At 47.1% G+C, this 18113-nt stretch overlaps 1 protein-coding gene across 10 annotated transcripts in view; it reads right to left on the reverse strand.

The window, feature by feature from the left end:
• Window positions 1-18113, reverse strand: part of PC (pyruvate carboxylase) — a 265178-nt gene that overhangs the window by 131722 nt on the left and 115343 nt on the right. For all 10 annotated transcript variants that reach the window (XM_080984200.1, XM_080984194.1, XM_080984196.1 and 7 more), the window contains one exon: window positions 534-696. In XM_080984200.1, coding sequence (XP_080840326.1) covers window positions 534-696 — 163 coding nt within the window. The remainder of the gene's footprint in view (window positions 1-533; window positions 697-18113) is intronic.

The raw sequence follows: 18113 nt of genomic DNA on the forward strand, positions 1-18113 counted from the left end.
GGACCTCGCATGCTGCAGGTGTTTCAGACTAAAACTGCCATCAGCCCAACAAGCATGGCTACGGCAAAGGTTGGTGAAGGCTGTTCTACAGCTACAGATCAGTGCTGACAATGACCATGGAAAAATGTGTCCACCGGATTGAAGCTGGTAAGCAGGCAAGACAGTTCTGTTCTGTTTCTTCTTTACTGTCAATGTGGATCTTTAGGGATGTTTGTCTTGATTTTCTAACCCTCCTTTTTTTGATGATTTACACTCAAGCAGATTCCTGCTTGCATTTCCATTTAAGATTTCCAGCGTAAACAGGACATCGCAGAGATACTTCTTCAAACAGACTTACTGATATCCCAGCTTCCCCAGACAGCATACAAGCCTACACAAACCAGGAACCCACCCAGTTACAACCCAGTGGGTGGTAGGAGAGAACCATCCCATAGATCATAGGAAATGGTTTTTGGGCCAGGGGCCAAAAATATTGGAAGCAGAAGGATTTTGGGGGGGGGGGTATGGAAGCCAGCAGCAGGAGCTCATCCTACCTCAATTCGGCCAGTGTCAGGCTGGAACCCACGGGAAGGGTCCTCGGTCGTCACTCGGCACTGGATGGCGCATCCATTGATCCGCACATTGTCCTGTTTGAGGCCCAGGTCAGGAAGGCTCTTCCCCTCAGAGATGTGGATTTGGGCATGGACGAGGTCCACACTGAAAAGGAAGGGAAGGAGAGAGTCAGAGAATGTGTGTGAAGCTTGGCGTAATTCCTTAGGCATTTTGTGTCTTGTGCAGATATTTATTTACTTATTGCATTTCTATTTATTTGTTTACTTATTGCATTTATACCCCACCTTATTGTCATACGTGTGGAGGAAAAACTTAAACACGTTGCAGAGTTCAGCAGAGTTCCAGAGGCAATATTTCATCCAGCAGAGTTTTTACTTGTGCTGAAAGCAAATAAGTCTGCTGCAACTGGATTTCTTATGAACTGTGCTAATTCTGATTGTAATGGATTTGGTGACCATTATGCTCATTTGCCTTCAGCACAAGTAAAAGCTCTGCTGGATGAAGTACGATTGCCTCTGGTCTATTTTTGGGAACTCTGTAACGTGTTTAAGTTTTCCCTCCACATGTATGTCACTTATATCCTCCAAAGAGCTCGAGGCAGTGTACATAGTACCCTCCATTTTATCCTTGCAACAACCCCTGTGAAGTCGGCTAGGCTGAGAGGAGGTGACTGGTCAGAGGTCCCTCAGCGAGCCCCATGGCCAAGTGAGACTAGAAACCGGGTCTCCCAGGTCTAACCACTACACCACACTCTCTTTCAGGACAGTCCTTTTTGCATCTGCCTCTGTCTCATGGCTCTGCCTTTGGAAGAGCTCCTTTCATCACCTTTTGTGAAGAGATATCTGTGGGGCTGAGAGCCTGTTTTTGTGGTGCACAATCAAGGAGGAAGGAGAAGCCATTCCACCCTCGACCCTCCAGATCTGCCCTGTCTCTGGTCAGCTTGGCACTAGTCTTTTTCTCTGCAGGGAAAATACCCTGTTTTGGCTTCTTGATCAGTCTCGTTGTGGTTGTTTTGTTAGTTTTGGCCTCTTTTACCTCTCCTCTTTTCCTTATTTGCTTGTCTTGTCATCCCCTCCCCCTTTCCCCTGCGTTTGTGATTCTGTACATTGAACAAGAATTGGCTTCATTGGTTAATCACAATGATGCTATTGAGGAATTTAAGTCCATAACACCCGCTGAGCGCCGACTAATTCTCCAGCACACTCGAAGATGAAGAAACCTTAATCTGTTTTGGTCAATTTGAGTTAACCCATTATCCGTTGAAAGATAAAAGATCGTGAAAATTGACTGTAGCTTTGTATATGTCTGGTTATATCACCTGAGCAATCATTTGCTATTCTGTGTCTCATTTCTTAAGTTTACATTTTCAAAGTTTAGTTCTTAATAAAAAATATATAAATTTAGTTAAGTTTTAGTTTCTTTAGTCTGGGGATTTTTTTTTTTAAAGTCCTTTATGACTGAGTTCACCTTACAAAACAAAACAAAACAAAACAAAACAAAACATAACTCCCTTGGTGCCCACCCTAACCAAATGTGCTGTGCTGACTGGATGTTAGTCTGCCCCTTGTTGGGGGTCTCCCACCTCCAATTCTCTGTGAAGGAGATGGCTATTGATGACTAATATAACGCACAGCGTAAATTAATAATTCAGAGTTTTAAAGAATAAGAGCTTTACTGAGTTAAAATAAACTTCTTCATAAACATCATGGTTCCAAACAGTTTGACTGAGATTACATACTGACTCTGCTCACAACTGAGACAGACCGACTCTGACTGAAATCTTACGTAGAACACACAGAGAAAATGGCTGCTAAGTCACATGTCAGAGTGACTCAGCAGTTAGGCCTGAGTAACTTTAGTAGGCCCAAATGATTGTGCAGGCCCAGCACTTCCCAGCCTGCTTTGCTGCTTCTGCCCTCATGTGTCTTTGTCACATGACATAATAGCCTCGAGGGCTATGCTCCACATCCATGGTCCAAGCCAGTAACGCTTCTGAATGCCAGTTGCTGGAAACAACAGGAGGGGAGAGGGCTCATGTTCACAGGTCTTGGGCCACTGGCCCGATCCAGCAGACTCTTGCCATATTCTTATGTTCTCAAGGGCATGCAGGGACAGTGAAAGATTCAAGTTTTGTGTGCACTGCAAAATCGAGTGTTTTTCCCACCCCCACCCCCAGTCTCCTTTCCTGACAGGGGGCAGGCATCCAGAAATATCATCCAGATGTCCCAACTCCCTGGGCCCTCTTCTGAACCCGTAACCATCCTCCTTGCGTCCTGAAAGAGTGCATTCCTCCGCTCACCAAGTGGCCTCAATCTGTCTTTGGCAAATGGAACTGCCTGTCGCCGGCAGCCAAGAGGGAGGGCAGCCAGCCAGTGTGCATTCATGGGCAACCTCCAGATGGTGCCCTGGAGTTTGCAAAGAGGAGTTGGGATACAGGGTTCTGGGATTCTCTGTGCATACCTTTACATGCACACTGAAGGAGGGAAGGAATTGTGGGCCTGATTTTAAGGACAGGCCCACAATTCCTTCCCTCCTTCGGTCCCACCACCAAAGCATTTATCTGATGATCTTTTTAAAAAATCTGCTTGCCGTTTCATTGCTGCTATTAAAGCAGTGGCTGCGTCGTCAGAAAATGGGCCAAACAGCAGGGATTGCTAGCGGTCGACCCTTCTGAGCCAGTGGGGGGCAGAGGAGCTCCTAAGCAAATTCCTGCAGCACCACTTTGTAGCAACTGAAGCTTCAGGGCAGCCTTTTAGGGCAGCCCCATATACAGCGCATCACAGCAGTCCAGCATGGCTGTTAACGGACGCATGTTTCCCTGAGGTGAGATCTAGCTTAGGGCTGCAGTTGAAGAATTAGCCCAAGCTGGTAAAAATATTACTGCAATCCACATCTTGTGGGGCTGCCCTTGAAGACAACTTGGAAACTTCAACTGATCAAAAATGTAACAGCTAAATTGCTAGCTGGGGTTCCGTTTAGATCTCATAGAATCCTTGTGTTAAAAGAGCTGCACTGGTTGCCAGTTTGTTTCCAGGCCCAATTCAAGGTGCTCATGTTAGTGTTTAAAGACCCCGAATACCTGAAAGACTGACTCCAGGCTCTTCTTAAGTTCTTATGGCCAGCCTTACAACCAGCTCTGCTGCCTTCCCTGGGGGTTCCAGCACTGGATCGGAACCCAACACGGAGGCCCTAAGCTGCGGAATGTGCTCCCGTCCAAGGTTTAACCAATGCTGCAAAAATTTCTTAGGCTGGTCAAGATGCACATTTTTGCTCAGGCTTATGAAAGGGTGAGGTAAGGTGAGGGTTTTAATCAATTCGCTCTCTTGGCTGTATCATATTGCTTTGCTGCTGCTTATGTTTAATTTCAATTCCATTGTAGGTTTACTTGTATTTTTATATTGCATAACTCCCCCTGGGTGAAGGGTAGGTAATAAATCGCACTATTAAACAAAATAAAAATCGAACACAAATATCCACAGTGCACCTTTCTCACAAAGTCTCCAAACTCTCCTGTCTTAACCAGGGTTTGTTGTTGTTGTTGCTGCTGCTGCTCTTCAAAATTTGTCACCCACCGTTCTACTCAAGGTAGCTTACAGTCCAAAACAGAAATCAGTGAACAATGAAAGAAAGCAGCAACAATTCTGATTGAAAGAGACTGTTAGAATTTATGCAGCAGTAAAGGTGAAGTTGTTCCGGATATTGGGGATCACAGCTGAAAAGTCCTTGCCTCAATAACCTACATTTATGACAGTGGAGGTGGGTGGGGAGCCCAGAGCTGAGCCCCAGAAGTGGAGCCAAGCTGCTGGGCTTGTTTGTATGGAAGAAAGAGCTTCCTGAGATGGTCTGTTCCCAGGCAGAGAAGTTTTTACCATTTGTCTGAGGGTGTACTTAAGATCAGGTTTCTGCACAGCAAAGATACTCAAGTAATGTAAGACCACTGCTGGTTCAATCCAACTATAAGTCCATCCCTCAAGCAACATCAGAAAGACTTCCCAATTAAACCTGGCTTTAATTATGCATCTTCTCAGTCACTGAGGATCGATAATTGTTGCTGGCCTCCCGACAACAATGTCCATTAAGAAGCCATAATGGCTGCACATCACATTCCACACAGAAACAAATGATGCTGTTGTGCGATGCTCCCCCACCACCACCCCAGGGTGTGCGGAATACCAGCTCCAGAGCCGCAGCAGGATGAGGCCCAGCAAGGCTCCAGCTTTGAAGAATCCAAGAAATCAACCTTGGCGAACCTAATGAGCTCCGGATTTGTGGACTGCTACTCCCATCAGCCGCAGCCAGCACAGCCATTTGGACTCCATAACTAACAGAAGCAAACATATGCAAATCGGCTCTATTGGCTTAATTTACACAATGCAGCCTATGGCTAATTTGGTACAGGAGCCCCCTTTTTTTAGCAAAAAAATTACACATGAAGCTCCCCTTAAGAGTTCATGACACAGATTTGTTGGGCTCCACTGAGGAAGCTCTCATTTCAGCTGCAGCTACTAAACATGGCCTTGGTGAGGCAGCCGAGTTCTGAGTGCCAGATGGGGGAGCAGAAGAGGGATGGGCTGCCGTCTTCATTACATACTGCTTCTGGGTCTCCTGGAGGTTTCTGGGTGCTCACTGTGGTGGAAAATGAGATACTGGACTGGATGCACCCACATTGCTCTGACCCAGCAGGGCTGCTCTTAAACGAGAAGGGACACAAATTCCCAGCCATTACTCCAAGCATGCCTTTGATTGCTCCCAGACGGCCTCTTTATTGAGCATTCACAGTGAGGAATCCAGACAACATTTGCATTCTGATTCCGTTTGCAGGGAGGTTATACAACGTGACACTCAACAGTTATTATCCCACAATTTCTGATACATTTCCCCCATCACTTCCCTTACCACAAAAGGGCTGGGTAGTGGCAACAGCAGAACTTCCCTGTTCAGGATCAGAATCCCTCTCGATAGCCTGACACGGACATAACACTAAAGCGTGGTATATGAAAGCAATGGTTCGTCTGATGCTCCAAATTGTGCCCAATGGCTTAAATATGGGGTTTGCTTGCTGCAATCTGAAGCCACAATCTGAAGCCAAGGTTTCGTTATTGGCTTACAGGCCTTGGTTTGTTTTAATTATGGCTTGATGATATGAGCAGCCTTCCTTAACCATGCTTTGTTTGGCCAGCCCACGCTAGCTGCTTGCTAAGCTACAAAGGCATGTGACGAGAACACAGGAGGAACAAACCAAGCTTTGGAGAAACAAGGCATATCCCTGCCATTGCTGGTACACCAGCGGCATTGCTTTATTTTTCTGATATGCAGATGAGCAGAGTCACCTTACTCACCTGTGCCATAGGTGCTCTGAGCATTGTACAAAGTGAAAAATATTTACACAGAAGTTGACGCACAACAAACATTTGAGTCCCTTTGTCAACTATAATGGAAAATCACAGAAGTTGCAAGGATTTCATAAAACAGGCTTGCCCTTTTAAAATCTGTTTGTCTAGCTGGCAGTTATTGTGCTTTTACTGGCAGCCTGAGGTTATGCATGTTAGGACATTTTTTGCAGAACTTTGCTCTTGCGGCTAGAACAGAACACGGAGCAAAGAGATGCCAGCTTCAACCCCCATCCTTTGCTACAGACACACTTTAACCGGTGACCAGAGCAAAGGTCACGATCCTTACTCCAGAAGCCAAACTTTGTCAAGTTCTCTAACGCCATCAGCATCTGCAGGGCACCACATTGGCTACCTCCACATGTACAAGCATCATGTGACTGGCAGGCACCATGATCTTTTGGCGCCTATTGAGAGAAAAGAGTGCAGCTATAAAAAGGAGCTGTTTGTGAAAAGCAGGAGGCACAGGCAAACTGCTACCAAGACAGGCGTGATGTAGCAGAAGCTTTTCAGTCTCTCTCACACCCTCTCGCATCACGCTGCCACTTGCTTCTGCCCTTGGTTCAAGGCTCTTCGGCAGAGCTAGATGGAGGAGACTGAAAGGGAGAGAGCAGGTCCTGCAGTGTGGGTGGGCACATTTGCTCGCTGGGGTGCCTCCCTCAAGGATGGGCTCCTCTCATCAAAGCAGCCAATCGGAACATCTATTGTGAGCGCTGACATGTCCCTGACCTTTTCAGATTAATCTCAAGCAGAGAGAGAGTGTGTGTTAATTATATGAAACAGGCAGGCAGTGTGGCTGTTCACGGCTTGAGGAAGTTTTAAATATTCTTATTTACTGCCACCATCAAGTGCCTCGGGGATACACTGGATTCTGGCTGCGGAGACCCAGGCTCCAAGCCCTGCTCTGCTATGAGCTCCCTCTCTCCCTCTCTCATTGCCCTGATAACAACTACATATGCTGCCCATCTGACTGGGTTGCCCCAGCCCCTCTGGGCGGCTCCCAACAAAAGATTAAAAACACAATGAAACAACAACCATTAAAATTCACACATTGCGCCATGACAAGGTTCAGTAAACCATGACTGAGGGCTTATCCACACTTCCTCTGGTTCCACTGGTTCCCTCTGGAGAAAACTGCTCTTCAGTGCTCAATCAGAGCAAATGGCAATTTGGGTTTTCTCTGGATTGATGTTTGTTCCGATTTAGCACTAAAGAGCAGGTTCTCCCTGGGAAAGGAGCAGGGCAAGGGGGAAACCGCTCAGACCCATGCCTAGAAAGTGTGGGTCAAGTGGAAAACCGCTCAGCGGTTTCAAGGCACAGGACAAGTGGAAGTGTGGACAAGCCCTTTGTGTGGACAAGCCCCTCCTCAATCGTTTTCACCTGGCTGGTGGCCTGAAAGCTATCAGGTTTGAAAGCTAGTTGGAAGAAGATGCCGACTCAGAGTGCAATACCTATAAACACAGTGAATGAAGGGATCATTAGGAAGCAGATCAGAATTAAAAACTGCCAAGATAATAATGCCATTACAGTGGTACCTCGGGTTACAGACGCTTCAGGTTACAGACTCCGCTAACCCAGAAATAGTACCTCGGGTTAAGAACTTTGCTTCAGGATGAGAACAGAAATTGTGCTCCGGCGGCGCAGCAGCAGCGGGAGGCCCCATTAGCTAAAGTGGCTCCTCAAGTTAGGAACAGTTTCAGGTTAAGAACGGACCTCCTGAACGAATTAAGTTCTTATCCCAAGGTACACAACTCTATAGTGTGAACGCACTTTGAATCCTAGGCACAGTTCTGGTCACCACACCTCAAAATGGATATTGTGGAGATGCTGAAAAAGGCTGACCAAAATGGTCCGAGGAGATGGAGCAGGAAAGGTTGCAACACGTGGGGCCATTTTAGTCTAGAAAAAAGATGTGAAATATAGGGTATGAGTGTGAGAAAGATAACTGTATAAAATTATCCATGGTATGCAGAGAGAGAGATAGGTTTTCCTGCCTCAGACGTAATACTAGTCCCATCTGAACTTTGGAAGGTTCAGGACAGACAAAAGAAAGGGCTTCTTCATCGAGCACAAATTGTGCGACTTGTGCCTGCATGAGGCAGTGATGGCCATAAACTTGGACAGCTTAAAAAACAGGGGGTAACACAAATACATGGAGGATAAGGCTATATCGGGTCGGAAGCAGGATGCCTCAGAAATCTGTTTGCTGGGATGCACAAGCTGGGAAAGTGCTGGTGGGCTTCTGTCCTACACAGAGGCATCAGGCTAGCCACTGTGAGAACAGGATGATGGCTGATGGGAGTTGTAGTCCAAAACAACTCTGAAAGGCACCAAGTTGGCAAAGGCTGTTTCAGCCCCCCCCCCCCCACAAACACACACTTTACAAATCATCAAATAGCAGGCAAACAAGAACCACCCCATCTCTCCCCAGAAGATGAGATTACATAACACCATGTCGATTTGAAAGGGATCCCCAATGGCCATCCAATCCAACCCTCTGCAATGCAGGAATCGCAGCTCCAGCATCCCTGACAGACGGCTATGAAATTTCTCTTTTAAAAACTTCCAGTGAAGGAGAGCCCACCAGATTCCGGGGGAGTCCATTCCACCATGCAACAGTGCTTACTGTCGGAAAGGTCTTCCTAGCACCACAGCAGCAGCCAAAAGTCAGGAACGGAAATACTCCTGCATCGCTTCCCACATTCCATCACTACCGTTGTGGACAATCTGAGAAAGAAACTATTTGCAGCCACACTGTGACTCTTTGCACCCCAGACAAAAAAACCAAACCCCTGCAGTGGAGCTGTGAAGCAGAAGCAGCAGCAGCCGCCCAGGGGTGCAATGTGCCATGCCTGCCGTAGAAGCCAGGAACTCTCAGCTAGGGGATACAGAGGATTATACAGGGAGAAAAAATAACTTAATACCACTCCATAAATCCCTGGTGTGCCCACGCACCCAAAGCTGTTTGCAGTTTTTATTAGCTCCCAAAACTAAGGAGTACTGAGAAGGGCAACTAAACCATTCTTCCTAATGCACTGAAATCTGAGAAGTTCAAGATGACTCAACTTAGGAAAGGAGGCAGAGGAGCAGGGAGGATGAGGCAGGATGAGAAGCAGTAGGAGAGGCACTAGAGAGAAATCCCAGCCTAGTAGATAGAGATGTGGGTTCGAACCTTGCTCAGCCCTGAAGATCATGAGCCGATTTTGATCCAGTCACACTTTCTCAGCCTAATCTATTCAACAGGGTTATTGCAAGGCTGAAATGGGTGGAAGGAACCAAGTACACACACATACACACTCAGGGTGAGTGTCAAAGGTCACCACGGAGTCCCCTGGGTCTGCAGTAACAAGGAGATAGAAAAATGGGAAAGGGACGTAAACTCCACTTCCTCCATGACGTGCATAATTTTATAGACATATCTTGCCCAAGGTGGATACAGAAACGTTTATCTCCCTCTCTCATAATGCTAGAACTCTTGCGCATCCAACAAAGCAGAATATTGGAAGGTTCAGGACAGATACAAGGAAGGATTATCCATGCGGCACATAGTTCAACTACGGAACTCGCTCCAGCAGGAGGCAGCGATGGCCACCAACTGGGATGGTTTTAAAAGCGGGCTGGACAAATTGATGGCAGAGAAGGCTATCAACAGCTATTAGTTACAATGGCCAGTAATGCTTCTGAGTGCCAGTTGCTGGAAACCACAGGAGGGGAGAGTTGCAGTTGTGCTCAAATTCTGCTTGTGAGTTTCCCACAGGCATCTGGTTGGCCTCTGGCCTGATCCATCAGGCTCTCTTTATGTTCTTAAGGAGGGGGCCTGGGGACAGGGCACAGCCTGGGAAGACTCCCAAGGGCCAGACAGAGAGGCGTGGGTGCCACAGTTGGCTCCAAGGTCTGAGATTCCCCATCCTTGACTTAAAGGGTGAAGTTGTTTTTCTGCCATCTAATGAAAAGCTTGGCTTGCTTGTCAGAGTTTGGCATTGGAGGACAACTTCTGAAAGATTGTGATGCCAGCATCCGGGAGTCTAACAACATCTTGAATCAGACAGTCTAGAGTCAGAAATCCCCACTTTCGTGAGCTAAGGAGGCCACCAGAGATGCTTGCCACATGGAGAGCACCTCTCACAGGGATACATCATGTGCAATCAAAGAGATTGGAGGCGACACTGGTCAAACAAAGAACAGCAGCAGCACCCCCAGACCATACTCTGAAGCATGAAAATTGCAAAAGGTGAGAGAATAGCTATCATATGTGCAAGAACAGCTGCCAAGGAGAACAGATTTCCTGCTGCACTTGCTCTGGGTGTACCCAAAATCCTTGCCTTCCATCAAGAGTCAGTGCAGGAGCATCAAACTGAGCAATGAAGATTCTCAGTGCAAGGGCCTCCACTGCTCCTAAAATTTTCTGGAGTATGGGAGGCTCTGCCGTCCTGGAGGAACGGGTTGGGTACTGAATAGTTCCTCACCTTATTTTGTAGCCTTTGGCTTCTGTTAGCCTGTGGAAGCTGGGATAGTGCAGGGGGGACATCCTCTGAGCCAGAGAATGGTGGCCTAAGAATATAAGAACACAAGAAGAGCTTGCTGGATCAGACCAGTGGCCCATCTAGTCCAGCATCCTGTTCTCACAGTGGCCAACCAGGTGCCTGGTCCTCAAACTGAATAAGTTACCAGAGACTCCCTACTAGAGGAGAGGCTGGACCCAGTGTTAGAAACTGGGACAGAATGGCTTCTAGGACCTGGGTTGTGGGCGCCAAAACAGAATGTCTAGTCACTACTGGGGTGGGTGGGGGTGTCAGCAACACTTTTTCTTCATTATTTTGATAAGCATGAACTAATACGAAATTAACATAAGTGACAAATTGTTAATATCACATTTTTAGCAGAAATTGTTAATACATGTTTAATTTGGTGTTTGCAATAAAAATATTGGTACCGTACTTCAGTTATCAAAACACTCTGCAGAGTTTAACAATAAACTCCTTAATGTGTTGTCTATCCTTAACATATACTTCGAGGCTTCAAAGCACATAAATTTCAGTAATCCTTGAGTGTCAGCCAGGTGCAAAAAATGGCACCCAGACTTTCTTGAGGTGCTCGCAAATGGAGAATTTTTAGGTGAAAAATGTCCCTGGCACCCTGCTAATTTCAAACTCTGGCTGGACCACATCCTCAGTTACACACTGCAAGGTCCCTGGTTTGCGTGACAGCCCCCAGTGTGAATCCTTGTGCCTAACACCCAGGTATTGCAGTGTCCCTGCCCACTGTGGTTGGCCACTGACTCCCTGCAACAGGACAGGGCTGCAGGAAGCATATTCAAGTTTCAACACACACTTAACAGCACAAAGGAACACAGGAAACTGCCTGATGAGTGGTGCATCTACTTCAGTATCGCCTACACTGATTGGCAGCAGCTTCTCAATGGCTTCAGACAGGGGTCTTTGCCAGTCCTACTTGGCTGAGATTGGACTTGGAAGGTTTTGTGTGCAAGGCAGATGCCTTAGCACTGAGCTACTGCCCTTACTCTGCATATGTGCTATTCAAACTGTATATGAACTATATAAACTAATCCAGATACTAAAATATGCTTGAATGCCTGAAAGCTTAGAGACAGGTGTCTATTTAAAAAACAAACAAACAGATTGTTCCATTAGCAGGAAGAAGGGTCAAATATGTATCCGAAAGGACATTGCATTAATCTAAATGTGCTCAATATTCAACACACAGCCTCCAGTTTTGTGGGAATATGAATCTGGATTGGCATCAATTGTCTGACTCATACTTTGAGTTCTGAATAACTGATTCTGGCCTGATATGGCCTATGACAGCTGAGCCCTCTCCAAAAATTATAGCATTACTGTATTCCCCCTGAACTAACACACGTTGAACGGGTAATAAAGTACAACCTTTCCACAGAGTTTTAAGGGCGGCTGACCTCCGACCTCCATTAAAACAAAGAGCTCCTTCCAATCTGGTCCACCTCAGAGGACGCGTCCAGGATAATATCAGCTGCCCGGGTCTGATAAACCAGACTGCATTGTCTGGTGGTACCTGCTTGTTTCTTTTTCTCCAAAGAGCTCAAGGTCATTCCACCTCCTCATTGAACAACCATGTGAGGTAGGTTAGGCTGAGAGGCAGCGACTGGCCCAAGGTCACCCATTGAACTTCATGCCCGAGTCAAGATTTGAACCCTGGTCTCCCAGGGCCTAGTTCGATGCTCTAGCTACTATACCACATTGAGTATTGGGCTATTTGGTGATGGTGGGTGTTCCTTCTTTGGGGGAGAGGGTGCTGCTTGCTTTTTTTTGTCTGTGTTTTGTTTTGTGGGAAGGAAGTGCAGGTGTTTCCTTCCTAATTGGGGGGGGGGGGGCGATGGTTCTGAGCATCACCAGCTTTCTTCTGTGAAATGGGTGTTTTGCAGTGCCCATGGTGGTTGCTTAGAATTCAAAATGAGCCCCCCACATATACACACAGTTGGGGACTCCCCAATTTTCTTTAAAACAAGTGCTAATTGGCCATCCCTGACTTTAAAAAAATGGTCACTAATGGAAAGTCACATTTCTTTTTTTTGCAAAAACCTGCCTCTCCATCAAGTTGTGCTCAAAGGCAGCTAATCACAATGCAATGGCGTAGAATAAGACACGACAAATCAGCTATAAATTCTAAAGTAAGAAGCAAACTAATCACAGAGGAACAGGAAAGCATAAAGGCCAGCTGTGTCATGAACAGGGATCAATACGATGAAGGGCGGAAATAGCCCAATCTCCAGCTGTTCTGTTGGCATTTAGGGCTGCTGTGGGTTGTGCTAACATCAAACTCCAGATCAAAACCTCCCCCCCCCCGCCAAAGCTGTGTGTTTCCCTCTTTGCGTTTCATTTCCCTTGGAGCCTATAGCTGAACCCCAACCTGAACAATCACTTCCTGGGAGCTCTCATGTCAAATCCAAGCAGGTCTGAAAAGCCTCCTGCTAAGGAGCCAAACAAGACATTTCCCAACCTCGTGGAAAAGAACTGCAGTCTCTGCCTGTCTGGGCCAGTTAATAATTATTATCATTATTTTTGCTACTATCTTTTTATGTATAAAAATATTTTATGCCACTGTGTCACAAAAAATATATGATAGCTGTTAAAAGCCATAAAACCATAATACCATATTAAAAAGGTTAAAACAAGCATTAATTACCACCGTGGAAGTATTCTGAACTGCCTTGCACAGGCCTGGCGAAATAGAAAAGTTTTTAGCCGGCATTTAAAAGTTGACACAGAAGGTGCCTGCAGAATCTCTAATGGCAGGGAGTTCCACTGGATTGGGCCATTGATACTAAAGACTCAGCTTCTCGTTGTCAAATGAGCCTCGCCAACTCATTTTAATACACCACCTGTCATCCAAGGATCTCAGTGTGTCATATGTGATTTCCTGCTCCCCAGTTTATACTAACAAGAACCCCAAGAGAGAGGTTAGATTGAGAGACAGCGACTGGCCAAGCCCACCTACAAGGGGGGATTGGTGTCAGGCCCCTGCTTCAGGATCCGTGCCAGTCTGAGGAGGACTCTGATTCCGATTATGTCCCAGCCACCCCACTCAAGAGGGGAAGTCCTCAGCACCTTCTTCTATGTTGTCCAAGCCTGAAGGCATGGCTTCTGGAAGGTCAAGTCCTGCTGGCATTTTAAGGCTGCAGAAGACTATGCCTTTGCTGAGACAACAATTTCCCAAAGTCAGCTGGCCTGGTCTGCCCTGCAAGAAAACGTAAGAGCCCTGCTCGATCAGGCCTATGGCTCATCTAGTCCAGCATCAAGTTCTCATGGCGGCTAACCAGGTGCCTCTTTGGGAAACCTGCAAGCAGGATTTGACCATTCTCACCTCCAGCAACTGGTAATCAGAAGCATTTCTGCCTGACCATGGAGGCAGAACACAGCCCTGGTGGCTAGTACCCATCGATAGCCCTCTCCTCCATGAATCTGTCTAATCCTCTTTCAGAGCATCCAAGCTGGTGGCCATTCCTGCCTCCTGTGGCAGGGAGTTCCATAGTTTATTTGCTGCATAAAGAAGTTCTCTCCTTTCTCTGTCCCGAATCTTCTGATGTTCAACTTCATTGGATGCCCGCATGTTTCAGTGTTATGAGAGAAGGGGAACACTCCTCTCTATCTACTCACTCCATGACATGCATTGTATAAAACTTCTATCATGTCGCCTCTTACTCGCCTTTTCTCTGAACTAAATAAAGTCCCAAATGCTGTGACCTTTCCTCATAGGGGAGCCACTCCACCCCTCAATTGTTTTGGTTGCCCTTTCCCAACTCCGAAATATCCTTTTGCAGGGGATGCAACCAGAACTGTACACAGATTCAAAATGTGGTTGTAGTATAGATTTGTACGCTGGCATTCTCTGACATGCTTGCCCTTCCCCAAGCCTTAACAGAAGATACCGTATTTTTTGCACCATAACACTCACTTTTTTCCTCCTAGAAAGTAAGGGGAAATGTCTGTGCGTCTTATGGAGCGAATGCCTACGGGTGGCGGGGGGGATCTGCTGCAGTCGTGAGCAGAGGATCCATGGTTCCCCTTCCTTCCCTCCTCCGTGGCTCGCTTTGAAACGGAGAAGGGCCGCTGAGTGGGGAGGAGAGAGGGACAGAGAGCCTGCTTGCTTTAAAGGAGCAAAGCGGGAGAGGAGAGGAGCCTTCTCCCCTTATACCCCTCTTCTTCATTATTAGCAGCATCCTTCTCCACCCACCCCACGCGTGCTTCTTCTCCCCTTAAACCCCTCTTCTGCATTATTAGCAGCATCCTTCTCCACACACCCTGCGCGTGCTCCTTGTCCCTTGAGTGCTTTTCCTTCCCTCCCCACTTAAAACGTGGTTACAAAGCACAGATCCACATGGATCCTCAGGATTTTTGCACTGGGTCACCCCAAATTCACCATCAGATCACATAGCATGTCCATGGCTACATCTTGCACCAAAAAAATCACGCACCCACTGTTGCCTGGGGCCGCAGTGGTGCAAAAACGTGGTTACAAAGCATGGATCCACATGGATCCTCAGGATTTTTGCATTGGGCTACTCCAAACTCACTGTCAGATCACATGTCTGTGGCCACAGCATGAACCACAAAAATCATACATCCACTGTTTCGTTTAGAATATTTTTTTTCTGGTTTTCCTCCTCTAAAAACTACGTGCATGTTATGGTCTGGTGCGTGTTATAGAGCGAAAAATACGGTAATCTGAACCTGGGTCTCTCCCAGTCTTATTGCAACGACTGTATCCCACTATCTTGCGCTTCCCATCACCTTGGCAGGAAGTGCAGAAGATTGAGCAAACCTTCATTGTTTAGGAGAGAGATTAGCTAGAAGCTCCTTCCTTTCCATTATTCCCATCCTATCTTTCCTTCCTTTTCTCCCTTCTAGCCACTGTCGGAGAATTAGAAAGAGCAGATGGAGTCATTCCAAGTGCACAGCTGGAGGAAGAAGGGAAACGGAGGGGTAATGAAAATCCGACAAGACGTGTTCATACTTGCAAGAAGGCGGAAGCGCAGGAGGGCAACTAGGGGTGAGGTGAGGAGCAAGGTCTCTCTTCTCGCCAGCAGAAGGCAGGGGGGGGCAGCGGGTTCACACGAACATCTCGCCTCCACACCTGGACCCCAGCAACACCAGGGCAACGAAGCCTGAGCCCGCCTGGTGAGGGGCAGCAAAGGATGCTTGTGCTGGCACAAAGATGAGCAACCTCAGAAAAGTGGCATTCACACCCATGCACACCAAAGGGGTGGGGGAAGAATCGGTTTGGTCCGCTTTTCAGAGGACCAACTCCATCTGTCGCTCCTGAGCTTGCTCCAGGATCAAAAGGCAGCTCCCAGTCACATGACGCGCTTCCTCTGGATTTCGCAATGTGAGAAAGCAAACGCCCAAAATATGCGTTTTGTAAGGTAAAGGTAAAGGGACCCCTGACCATTAGCTCCAGTCGTGGCCGACTCTGGGGTTGTGGCGCTCATCTCACTTTATTGGCCGAGGGAGCCAGCGTACAGCTTCCGGGTCATGTGGCTAGCATGACGAAGCCGCTTCTGGCGAACCAGAACAGTGCACGGAAACGCCGTTTACCTTCCCGCCTATTTGTACCTATTTATCTGCTTGCACTTTGACGTGTTTTTGAACTGCTAGGTTGGCAGGAGCAGGAACCGAGCAACGGGAGATCACCCCGTCGCGGGGATTTGAACTGCCAACCTTCTGATCGGCAAGTCCTAGGCTCTGTGGTTTAACCCACAGCACCACCCGTGTCCCCTTGCATTTTGCACAAGATGCATAAAATGGTGCATTTTTTGGACAAGAAGAACAAAAAAGCTTGCTGTTTCACATTTAGAAAGGGTTATGTAATGTTAAAAAAAAAAAGAATATGTACAGTTTAAATGCAGATTTTCTGTGTGCTCTTTCAGAAAAGCTGCACAGAACAGAGCAGAACGGATTTATGGCTGAAGACTAGCAAGACTGTGAAATGGGATAGAATTCATTGCTCAGCCCATCCCTACCTTCAGCGCTGCATTTCTGCTGCGATTCTGCAGGAGTGCAGGGGACAACAAAATGTGACTGTGGGCAAGCTTTCGCTGCTGTTTTAAATAGCAAGTTTCCAGCCCTTCATTGCTGGCAGAAACATGCTTTAAACCTGCTGACATCTCAGCTGCCAGAGGGGAGTCAGAGTGCAAAGGCGCATCAGTGCCTTGTGTGGCGCCTTGGCCCTCCCTATACCTATTTCCCAGAATTATGCAACAATAGAAGTGTGTAAAATGAGAGCACATCATGCAAATCTATTCATTTTGCACAATTTAAACCTGTTTTGGGATTCCATATTCTTTGGTGGAGAATCCATTTTTAAATTATTATTACATACGTATCCCAACTTTCCTCCAAGTTGCTGTAGGTGGCATTTCCACCCCCATTTAATCCCCACAACCCTGTGAGGCAGGGTAGGCTGAGAATTAGGGAGACGGGCCCAAGGTCACCCAGGGAGTTGAGTGGGGATTCAAACCCTGGTCTCCCAGGTCCTAGCACTCTAACTGCTACACCACACTGACTTGCCTGGATAAATCTTTTAAGCCGTTGTTCTTATCACATCCGTCCCTTTAGTGTAGTCTGCCTATGGTACTTAGATGTTACTTGGTTGATTCCCTGGTGCCTTTCTCTATATTTTGCCCCCACCCCCAGCTCTCAAGCTTGGGGGGGGGGGGGGCTTTTTAAAAAAAGCATTTTCATGATTTTTGAAAACTTGAACCTTGAAAGCTAACAGAGTGCTTGTGCTATACACAATCCATGCAAATGTGCTCCATTTCTATAATTCATTCTGCACAGACTTTCCAATAAGGGCCTTAATGCAGATTTTGGATCTATTCATTTATTTACGACATTTTCACCCATCTTTTCCTCCAGTAGAGCAGAGCAAACCATATGTTCATTCTCCGCCCCACTATGCTCCTGCAGTCCGTCCCCTTCCACCTGTGATTCTTACAACAACCCTCTGAGGTTGGATGGCTGAGGTAGAAAGAGAAGGAATGACCCAGTGAGTATCAGGTTGATCTCTCCTTTAACCAGTACATGACACTGCAAGGACAGCCCTGCGGATGTTTTTGGACTACAGCTCCCATGATCATCTTGGGCCATGGCATGGAGAGAGCTGACAGAGAAAAGGTTTTTCTCCCTCACAGGTTAACACTAGAACTTGTGGACATCCAACGAAGTTGAATGTTGGAAGATTCAGGACAGATAAAAGAAAGTGCTTAACGCAGTGCGGCTACACTATGCAACTCCCTCCTGCAGAAGACAGTGATGGCCACCAACCTAGATTGTTTGAAAAGAAAATTAATTTGTGGCGAAGGCTAGCAAGGGCTGCTAGCTCTGCCTCCACATTTGGAGGCAGCAGTGCTTCTGAATACCAGTTGCATGAAGTCACAGGAGAGGAGAGGGCTCTTGCGCTCAAATCCTGTTTTCAGGCTTCCCCTTGGGACATCTTGTTGGCTGCTGCAAGAACAGGATGCTGCACTAGGTGGTTGACTGGCCTGATCCAGCAGGTTCTTATGTCCTTCTGCAGGGACACAGGTCCCTCCCCCCCAGCAGTGCTGGCTTTCAAGGCACAGGAGCAGACCCAGGAGACGCCACCCAGACAGCCCCACCTGCAAGAGAAATCGCACACGCT

This window comes from Podarcis pityusensis, assembly GCF_964106645.2.
Source record: "Podarcis pityusensis genome assembly, chromosome: 16".
Lineage (NCBI taxonomy): Eukaryota > Metazoa > Chordata > Lepidosauria > Squamata > Lacertidae > Podarcis > Podarcis pityusensis.